This window comes from Eurytemora carolleeae, unplaced genomic scaffold (genome assembly GCF_000591075.1).
Source record: "Eurytemora carolleeae unplaced genomic scaffold, Eaff_2.0 scaffold238, whole genome shotgun sequence".
Lineage (NCBI taxonomy): Eukaryota > Metazoa > Arthropoda > Copepoda > Calanoida > Temoridae > Eurytemora > Eurytemora carolleeae.
In genome coordinates this window covers 191,720-203,362 of record NW_019396256.1, presented here as the reverse complement: position 1 = coordinate 203,362, position 11,643 = coordinate 191,720, and the positions used below count along the sequence as shown (strand labels likewise).

The following is an 11,643-nucleotide window of genomic DNA, read 5'->3' as shown; positions in this document are numbered from 1 at the left end:
CCCCCCCCCCTCTCTTCAGAACATCGTTAAGACCTGTAAAAGAAAAATCCTCAAGCAAAGTTCCCCCCCTGTATCTAAAGAATCCCTCCTATAGAAACGATGCCGCTGGAGCGTGACGTCATCAAGCCCTGCTTTCAGATCCTGGCGGCATCGTTCTTACATCGCGCTAATTCAGTCTAGCTGTGTGGGCCCAGCCTAATACTACACTCATTATTATATATGTGACAATGATTATTGTGATCACGTGACTAACACCTCCAGGATGCTCATGCTCTGTACTGCCTGTGATAAACCAATCCTAGACAAGGAAACCAATCAATAAATTATAGTGATAATAATAATAATAATAATAATAATAATAATAATAATAATGATAATAATAATAATAATAATAATAATAATAATAATAATNATAGCACTGATATCTAGACAACTAGATTCACATAGCACTGATATCTAGACAACTAGATTCACATAGCACTGATATCTAGACAACTAGATTCACATAGCACTGATATCTAGACAACTAGATTCACATAGCACTGATATCTAGACAACTAGATTCACATAGCACTGATATCTAGACAACTAGATTCACATAGCAATGATATCTAGACAACTAGATTCACATAGCACTGTCCAATGACCTTCACCTTCACCACCTCCCTTTCCACCAGCTTCACCTTCATCACCTCCTTACCTTTTTCCTGATTTATCATCATTGTTATGTTTAAAATGTACAATGTACAGTTTACACCCATATATTTATTTTCAATTCTCATTCTCTTATAATGGGCCAACCAATTCAAAACAACCTACTCTTTCTGGTTAGGCGGGTCCAAACAACATAGTAAATTGTAATTTGTTATTAATATTATCTTTTGCTTTGAAGTTAGATAAAAATACGAAATGAACCTTAATTTTTGTTGAATTAATATTATGAACTATGAATTAGAAATCCATGTTTTTGTTATTGGAAACTGATTACTTTCATTTGTGGTTTTTAGAAAACAACGTTATCTTCAACATTATTGATAAGATTAAAGTGTTAAGGATACTGCTGTGAATAGACCATTTCCCTCTTTTAAATGGAGATTGGAGATTAGTTAAAAAATGTTAAAAAATATTTGAGGAAAGTTTATTGACTAGAAAAGAGTTGAAAATGTGAATTTTTCTAACTAAAGATGATGAATGATCTTGTATTGTATATATTCATATTCTGGATTGTCTCCGGGTGCAGTGAAAACCAGGGGAGAGTATCAGGGTCTAGTGAAAACCAGGGATTCTCAATCCTTCTCCTGAATACAAAACGAATACAAGAATCTTGAGATATCAGATATTGTATTTGTATGGACTATGGATATAAGTTATTTAGAAATAAACATAATAAATAGAATAGATATCTGGATCTGTGTCTGATCAAGGAGTGATGAGATATCCTCATAATAGCTAAAAATTGGTGATTTTTAACTGTGGTTTCTTCTTTAAAAGGACTTAGGAATTCATGGACCAGTGACAACGAAAGGAATTAAGAGAGTTCTTTTCTTTTTAAAACAGAAAAACGATGATATCTTTATTGTTGTTCTTCAGATCGAGGTTCAAAGGGCCGGCACCTTTGAGCATCGAACATGCCACTTTAAAATGTTTACAGTCCCTTTAAAATGTAAAACTATTTTGTGTAGAAAGGTCGGTTGACCCAAGCTTGAGAGGATTGATCTTGCACTGTAGACCGGATACACGTAGTGATTGATGTTTAATTTAAATAATTTTACACAACCGTTCAAAATTTATGTTTTCCGCAGAAAACGGAATATTTATTTTTCTCTCAATATTTCTTAAAATAAAATATTATATGGAATATAGTATTTTAATTGTTTAATATTTATGGTCGTAGAAATTAGCTATTGTCCATCAAAACCAGTTTTTTTAAAACGGCCATTTCTTATCATTATGCCGAAAAAATTTCTGAAACGATTTGTAGTTTCATAATATCATAATATTCAACATGCGTCCAGTTTTGGCAATTTCTTTTAGTTGGGGGTAGAAAATAATGGGTTGAAAGTTTTAGTTGAAAAGAAACTGAACAGAGCTGGGAACTTTAGAATGGTTGATATCGAGATTAATGCTTTGATCCTCTCTTTTTCTTAATCTCAAGACTAACCTAATCTTGTACTTGTATCCTGAAAAGTGTATAAAATTCGACCAATCAGAGTCCCGTATCAGAAGCCGGTAAATTTTTAATTTTGCGCGCCATCAAAGATTAATATACAGAAATGGGAGGGAATTTCTAATTTAAAAAAACCTGTTTTTGATTTTTCTCTACTTTATCCAAAAAAGAGTGGATTAAGCAAGATATTAGAAGTGTCCACTAATTAAAGGATTAAAGGTATCCCATTCTAAAGTTCCCAGCTCAGGTGTCCCAAACTCCAGTTTTCAAATCCCTATATCTTTGCCACTTGAGATTTAACAGAGTGCATGGTTTGAAATATCAAAGGTCCAAGGGCCGGTCTAAGAAAAAAGTTGTTTAGAAAATTGGGTTCAGTGTTCCGTTCCTTTGGAAAGTGAAATCAACCAATTGATCATTTTAAATGTTGAATTAAACTTTCTTTGAATAATATTAATGGTTTCTCTTAAAACGTAGAATCTTTTTCACTTCTAAGCTTTCTAAACTATTTCTCCCTTTTACCAACTCTGGAAGTGACGGTTTATATATCTTTATAAAGATTATGTTTACTATGAAATTATCGTGTAGTTAGACTCCTATCAGAACCATTGACATGTTCTGTATCGTGTTTTGACAGCAGGAAAGATTAAAGCGAGGGGGGAATAAAAATACTCATTAATTTCTATATTATACCAGCGGTATTCCTTCCTTTATACTTTTAATTGAATTATCAGAGATACAATGTAAACATAACATTAATACTACATTCAAGGGGGGGGGGGATTCAAGGGGAAACTATTTGTTTAGATTACCCAAAATGTATGATTTTTTTTAATGGCTTTCTTGCGAGGGTCAATATCTCTTAAAGCAATTTAAACCAAAATAAACCGATTGTGTAATGATCTATTCTGACAATGAACTCAGTTTAAAAAGTTTTCAAAGTTTGAAGATTGATGTTCCAAAGTTAGGAAAGTTTAGAAACTTAAAACCTCCCCCTCTTCCTCATTCTCCTGTCCCCTTCCCCATCAACCCTTATTCTCCTGTCTCTTACACATACTCCTCAACCCCCATTCTCACATTCCCCCTTCATTTTTCGAACCTATTTCCTCATTCTTCAATATCCTCCATTACCCAATCCTCATTCTTCCATCCCTTACACTCCTTAACCCTATTCCTCCGTTTCCTTTCCCTTCTTCATTTCTCAGTTATTATTCTTCCAACTCCACTATTCCTCATTCCTCTCTGTTTCTCCTGAACCCTCTGTTTCCCTCTCATCCCTGGTTTCCTTGAATCACTGGTTCCCTATAAATTCCCTTATGTTCTCATAGTTCCCTGAGTTCCCCCTGGTTTCCTAAGTTACACAGGGATTCTTTAGTTTCCCCTATTTCCCTAGATTTCCCATTATATCTCCATGGTTCCAATAATTCAGCCTGGTTCCATTGGTGCCCCTGATTTCTGAGTTTCCAAAGTTTTTGCAGTTTTCCATAGTTTTCTGTGTTTTCCCCTGGTGTCCTCTAGTTTTCCTCCTAGGTTTCCTTAGTTCTCCCTGATTCCCCTAGTTCCCCTGAGCTCCATTTAATTCTTACTGGTTCATCTGGTTCTTCCTGGTGTCTTTAGTACCCGCTATGGTTCCCCCTGTTCCCTGGGTTCCCCCTTGTGTCAATGGTTTATCTATTTGAACCTGGTTCCCATAGTTCCCTCTGTACCCCTGAGTTCCATCTTGTTCCCCCTTGTTCCCCCTGGTTTCCTGCATCCTAGAGATTGGTCGTAATACCCCTATCAGTTCTATACAATGGAGGGAATAACGTCTCCCTTCTCTTATCATCTTCCGTCAGACCCAACATTATATATCCCAACCTAACATAGCTCCCAGACCAACATTATATATCCGAACCTAACCTAGCTCCCAGACCCAACATTATATATCCGAACCTAGCTCAGCTCCCAGACCCACATTATATATCCGAACCTCACCTAGCTCCCAGACCAATATTATATATCCGAACCTAACCTAGCTCCCAGACCCAACATTATATATCCGAACCTAACTTAGCTCCCAGACCCAACATTATATATTCGAACCTAACTTAGCTCCCAGACCCAACATTATATATCCGAACCTAACTTAGCTCCCAGCCCCAACATTATATATCCGAACCTAGCTCAGCTCCCAGACCAACATTATATATTCGAACCTAACTTAGCTCCCAGACCCAACATTATATATCCGAACCTAACCTAGCTCCCAGACCCAACATTATATATCCGAACCTAACCTAGCTCCCAGACCCAACACTATATATTCGAATCTAGCCTAGCTCCCAGACCCGACATTATATATCCGTACCTAAATTAGCTCCCAGACCCAACACTAAATATTCGAATCTAGCCTTGCTCTCAGACCCAACATTATATATCCGAACCTAACTTAGCTCCCAGACCAACATTATATATCCGAACCTAACTTAGCTACCAGACCAACATTATATATCCGAACCTAAGCTTCATATATTTCTTCCCTTTTTAAAAAACCTTACCTTTCGTATATCTTCTCCTAAAGTAACGTATTACTTCTCTCAAAATATAATTTTCTTATCCCCAAATCTTTGAAAACCTTCGATATTTTAAAATTTGGTCATTAGTTTAGCAAAATTCAAAGTTTGGAATATTGATTATCGAAGGTCTACAATAGGTTGCAAAATTAATAAAGTATGTATAGAAAATTAAACTTAGTTTTTATATTCCATTTCGTTTGCCAAAATTTGAAAATACAGTTTTCTAGTTAATATCATTTTTTGGTTTTAGTCCTTAGCGGGGAAATTAAATCTGAATGTTTTGCCGATAAAGTTTCCATTTTAATTTGTGAAATTGTTTAACAGGTTTAAAGTTTGTTATTCTTGTATCTTCTATTGTTCTTCTTTCCCCTCTCTTCTTCTCATCTTGAACCTTCTGCTAGATTAAGTAGCAACACAAACAATCCTAGCGAGGAGGGGGAATTAATTCCCCAGGCAGAGGAGGGAGGGAGTAAATATAGGGAATTCATTTTTAAGTTTAAACCAATATGAGAAATAATATAAAATGTTTAACGTTTTAACAATTTTCATTTAACTTACCAGACGACCTACTCTGATTAGGCAGGTTAAGGCTTCAAAGCAAATTCTGTTTATTTGTATTATCTCATGCTGTGTATTTTAAGAAAAGATAAAACAAAGATAGCAAAAAATTGTAGAATGTGGGGAAATACTTCCGGTAGACTTTTAAAAGGTTTTACGACATCTTTATTCTGTAAAAGTTAGCTTTATCAAACATGAAAATTTGTTACCCAAGAAAAAAATATGAGGCAAAAAGGTTAGTTTTCAGGTTTTTAAACGATAGTTTTTGGTTCGTTATTGCCTTATATTTTCACTTAGTATAACAAATTTGCATGTTTTGCCAAAAGCAAACTTCTACAAAAAAAACCTTCTCAGATTGTTGTAAAACCTTTTAAAAGTCTGAAAATATTAAAAGTTTCTGTAAAACGAATTTAGCTATTGCTTATCGCTAGGTGCGCATGTATCTTAGAAGCACGAGCAACACAATCATGGTATTTCAGCAAATTAGGCACAATTACACAAAATTTGGCACAACGCTGCTTACGCGTTATGCCTATATTAAATCATTTTGTACGAAAGAGCAAACTAAATAAAATAAAATTGTTCATGTAATCTGGGACTCACGCTACATCTAGAAAGCGCGCGGTAGAATTGCGCAGATTTCTTATGATTAATGTTTTCCTAGATTTACTTTTGTTATTTATAACCTTCGTTGTAAATTATAATAAATTATTTGGTATGACAAGGGATTAGTTATGTATTAGTGAACGAAGAGAATTTCTTCATCTATGTGTTACGAATGGAATAAATTAGTCCCAACAAATTGCCGCGCATCCATCAACCCAAGATTTCAATCGTCTTCCTTCATTGATATGCATTACAGCCCATTTAAACAGGCGGGGCATACGTCAGAATCCCGCGCGCCGCGCTATACTCATCAATTTCAAGAAGAGAAACATTTTTAAGGGGAAGGGAGGCCGAGGGGTGATGTAAGCATGACAAATAAATCACATCAATTCTTTTAGAAATGTTGATAAACAGTGTACACGCACAATTAGATATTTGGTTAGAAAAGAGTTTTTTTTGACTATTTTCCTTTCATTGTTTTGTGACCTGACACTTTCTGTAGTTTAATCAGTTTTGTGGTAGATGAGGAAAGGTTTAAAATTTTAGAAAAATTTTTCAAATCATTTAATGTCGATGATATTCATGTTACTTGAAGTTGCACAGCAGATTTTGCCCCAAAAGGAATTAATTCTTTAACACAAATTCTGATTTTCTAATCCCTATGGCCTATATCTTTGTAATCCAATGGTAGACCTAAGATAGTTCAAACTATAAATTCTGTTAGATCAAATAATCCTAGTTTGAGATATCACCCTCAGGTGCAAAGATATAGAGATAAGAAGTTTTGTGTTTGTGGCAATAACTCAATTCCCCTCCCCCCTTTTCTGCGGGGCAATTCAGGGGGGGGGATAGATAATCAAAACAAAAAAAACTATGTTAGATGATTTTAATTTTTCTACAGTCGCATTAAAAAAGTAAAAACCAGAGAAATGTGAGTACAATTTTTAAATGAAAAAAATTTCGGTTTTTTTTCTTTAATTAATTTTTACGTTAAGTTTAACTTTTTACATCTGTTCAAACTTTTTTTTACTGCTTTCAACTTTATGGTTCAATAGGTTAATAGATATACTGGAAATCTACATATTCTTAAAGAACTGTTATTTTTGTACAACAATTATATAGAGGAAGTTTTGCATAGCAACTTCTTCGCATATTGTACGATTTAACTCTTACTGTTTAACTTAATATCAATACCACCAGATATTCCTATACCACGTCATCATATTTCTTCTCCCTTCCTCTCTGTATTCTGTCTTTCGAAGTCCTGTTGAGGGGTCCTGTTGGAGTCCTGATAGACTCCTGTCGAAGTCCTGTTGAGGGGTCCAGTTGGAGTCCTGCATAAACGATGAACTTGAAGAGATCGAATGCCTGAGATTACTAAATTTGATTTCTCATTTGTTTTCCTACACCAATATTTGCGCCCTTATACTCTGGTATATACTACACACCAGGATATTTCAGCCTTTTAATCAATGAATGATAATTTTATGATAATTTACGAAATAAGAAGTTAATAATACGCACTTTGAGACAGACATTTTCCCCAATTTTTGGAGAACATTTTTCTGCGTGTTTCTTCCTAAAGAAATTGAGTTTTAGCCACAAACTCAAATCTTCTTAGCCCAATATCTTAGCAACCTGATGATGCAAACCTCTGATATTTCAAACTTAGATTACTTTATCTGTAAGTATTAATAGTTTGAAATATCTAAGGTCTACGACATTGGTATACAAAGATACAGAGATTAGAAAATCAGAGTTTGTGGCAAAACCTCAACTCCTTTACATTATACATTAATATCTAACAATCTACAATATGATAATCCTTTCCTTTGCAACCTGATGTTACTGACCTTATATATTTCAAACCATGATGGGTATTCTCATTTGCATGGGTTCTCTTTAAAAGTGACTTAAAGAACTCTTTCTTCAGAATCTATGGAGGAAATTTGTTAGAACTGAATACTTGTTAAGGTAGAAAAGCGAAGATATATTTAACGTTATTGATCAGATAAAAGCGTAAGCTGGTATAGATGTGAATCGAGCAAGACCTTCTTCAAAGAACTGTACCGTTAAGGAAAAAATGTATGATCTTCTTTATACAAATGTTAACTATGCTATAAAATTTTGTTAATACAACACTTTCAAGGATTAACTTGATAGCTTGAGCTTAAAGGGACTGTAATGGAAAAATGGATCGCGATCACTAGCTAAAGTGATTAGCTTTCAGCTTATACCCCCTTTCATTTTTCCTTTACAGTCCCTTTAATGAATCGATGTTAAAAAATCTAAGTGAATCTGAGGTTAACATATATATGCACATCAAATGCAACTAACTTTAAACCTGAGGAGAAAACGCATCCTTACACTGTTAAAACCTGGAGGTTAAATTCTAATATTTATAAAAAAAAATGACAAACATAGAATTTAAGAATAAATCAAATGAATTCTAGGCAAAACATCTGAAACAAAGCAATAATTTCGTCGAATTCAAATATATCTGTGCAAAATTGTTTTATTATTTAGTTAATTTAAAAGTTAAACAATATGCAATCAAAAAAAAATATTGGATAGACATTTACAGATTACAAAAAATCTGATGTAAAATTAACTTAAGCAATCTTATGCAATGCCAAACAATCTTTTACAATAACAAAAACATTCATATTCTAATTTTATGAATTGCAAAATACATATTTTGAAAAGCTTTGTGCAATGTAAAACGCCTTTTGCAATGCAAAAACATCCTATTAAGTACAAAAACTTATGGAAATTATAATATACAATTGCATCTATTGAACACACCCAGGAATAGAAAGACGACTTTATAAATATTTCTAATAGTTTAAAAAACGGGAAGCACAGCAATCATTCAGTGTACCAAGGCTTATTTCAAAAACAAATTGACTTTTAAGCCACTAGGAAACTATTTGCTTCACAAGAAAATAAAATTCATACAAATGTCGTATTCCTATTCCACAGTTGAATTAGTCCAACAGCCCACTGTATGTTTGTCAAAATAAATATCCTATAAAAAAATCTAAAGCTAATGTCAATATTTTAAGATTTAAATCTTAACTTTTCATCAATTTTGACAATATGTAATGTCTTACAAAAGTACAACTTATTTTTCATGAATTTGTACTATCACACTATTTCTTCTTTTCAAATGTTTTTTCTTCTCCTGAATCGATATCACGCCGTCAGGTTTTATTTTTTCCTTTAAATTTCTGCCATTTTTTATTAATACCTCACAATTAATAATATTGGAGAAATAAGGTAGTCCAAAGTTAGGATGATTTTATTAGTGAATACCTAAACATTAAACAAAGCAAAAAATATTTATATTCCAGAAATTAAATAATTAATAAAACGTTAATTTTGTTTGTATCCACCATTTTGTTAGTAAAATAATAAACCTTCATCACACTGTGGAATATTTCAAAGACCAAAGAACACTAGAAAAATTAACTTAAATTAATGATATTAATTAAAATGTGGAAAAATCCTCACGCTAAATGTGTATAATTATATATGAAAAGCTGATGCTTGTAAAATATAAATTTCCTAGATAAGTTGTTTAAAGTAGTCAATCGAAGTTTATTGCCTCTAATTTTAATTTAAATATTTCTAATATTCTCCTGCATGCAACAATCAGCTTTAGAAGTCAAAATTTAACGAATAACGATGACAAAATATTTCTTTAGAAGACATTGACCGCTTTCCACTAGACAAGTCCAATTTCTGGACCACTTTGGTACGACTTTGTGACCTTGTAGCTTCTCTGACTATGATTTTATCTACAAAACATTTTTGTTCTTCTCAATAATACCTATTTAACAAAATGAGTTTTGTTAAAAATCATTTAAGTTTCTGTCTAACGTGCATTTTACTTTATCGACGTTTGACAGTCATAAATTAAGATCATAATTTTTTCGCGTAATAAAGAAATTTTCGATAAATAATTTTGAGAAAAAGTTTTAATAATCATCATTGTCCACTTGAAACTAACAATTGCTGAATATGTACGGGCTTTATCATCTCAACGGGCAATGAAAATTAAGACTTTATGACAGAATTAAATCTTAAGATCTGGTCAACCCAAACCGAAATATTTCATAAAAAATGCAAAATTAACATCTGTAGTCAACTTTGTTGTTGATCTAATAAAAGCATTCTATTTAAACAACAATCTGCAACTGTTCAATGAAAATACAAATGAAAAGTGAAAAAAAATATAAAAGATTTGTGATTATATTAATAAAAATTGAAAATAAAAAATATATAAATGATTTGATTGGTTTAGTATGTTTTGACTGTTCTTGATCAGCCATGGCATCCAGCCTGTGTCAGGTTAGTTTTTTAGGGCAATATCTAAACTGGGTCTGCTGAACCCTATATCTAAACTTTGTTTGGTCAACCTTATATCTAAACTGGGTCTGCTAAAGCCCTATATCTAAACTGGGTCTGCTAAACCCTATATCTAAACTGGGTCTGCTAAAGCCCTATATCTAAACTGGGACTGCTGAACCCCATATCTAAACTGGGTCTTCTGAACCCCATATCTAAACTGGGTCTTCTGTACTCCATATCTAAACTTGGTCTTCTGAACCCCATATCTAAACTGGGTCTTCTGTACCCTTTATCTAAACTGGGGTTTTGAACTAAATATCTAAACTGGGACTGATCAATTCTATTTCAATTTTTAAACCGGGTCTGCTGAGCCCTATATCTAAACTGGGTCTGCTGAAGTCTATATTCTAAATGTAAACTGGATCTGCTGAAAATTTTATAACTGGGAGAGCCAAACCATATACCTAAACTGGGTCTGCTAATTCTAAAAATAAATATATTTAGATGTGCTACCTGTGGCCTAAGTTTGAATGAAAAATGTTTTGCCCGCGACAATAAACTGTTCTGCAGAGAAGATTTTTATAAGTAAGATTTTGTGCACATTTATTATTATTGTTTTCTCCATTTTCTTCCCAAATTTGGCCTGGCTACTTATTTCCAAAAGTACGTGTGCAAAAAAAAATTATTATCATTGTAATTTTATCCATATTACTTACCCTTCTTCCCCCCCCTCCCCCCTCACTCCCTTCGATCAACTTTATCTAGCAAAAACTTGTTCGTAACTTTTTTATGACTATATAGTTGAAAACTTTCAGAAATATTTAAGCCTAAATTTCCAATTTCCGAGAAATTATAAATTTTAAGAAATATTATTTGATATTGTAGAAATTTTATAGAAGGGTGGCCCAAAAAAACACTGTAAATCTTTTAAGCTACAATTTGTGTGAAAAAATTAAATAATATACAACTTACTTCATCACAATTTATACGTATTTAAAGAAAAATAAAATAACTACTATTATTTAACAATTGTCATTTTCACTCTCTCCTATTTCCGGCCGAGAATAGTTTAATTTTCAAAAAACTTTGGATTTATTGAATCTTTGAGATTTTATCAATATTTTTGAAGTTAATTAAAGTTTTTTTCTTCCCCCGTTGTGAATCGGACATGCCAATCTGAAAAGAAGGGTATTCTAAATTAACGTCCTCAGTCCCTTCAAGTATGATATTTTTTTCTTTAAATATTTCCTTTTTATTTGTATTGTATTTTTTATTTTACTCTTCTTCAACTCCTTGTTTATGTCTAAAATGATGGATTCCCTAGTTTAGTAAAAGTTATTTTTATATTTAGTTGAAATATGAATAATGTTAGTTCCGGTTACAGGGCTACTACTCGGGGGGGGGGGG

At 32.9% G+C, this 11,643-nt stretch overlaps 1 protein-coding gene across 1 annotated transcript in view; it reads left to right on the top strand.

Annotated features, from left to right (window-relative positions):
- The first annotated feature begins 181 nt into the window (after window positions 1-181).
- Window positions 182-11,643, top strand: part of LOC111699498 (LIM/homeobox protein Lhx5) — a 23,046-nt gene continuing 11,584 nt past the window's right edge. The window contains exons 1-3 of the mRNA XM_023470186.1: window positions 182-307; window positions 10,190-10,236; window positions 10,741-10,821. Of these exons, the coding sequence (XP_023325954.1) occupies window positions 263-307; window positions 10,190-10,236; window positions 10,741-10,821 (173 nt within the window). The 5' untranslated portion in view covers window positions 182-262. The remainder of the gene's footprint in view (window positions 308-10,189; window positions 10,237-10,740; window positions 10,822-11,643) is intronic.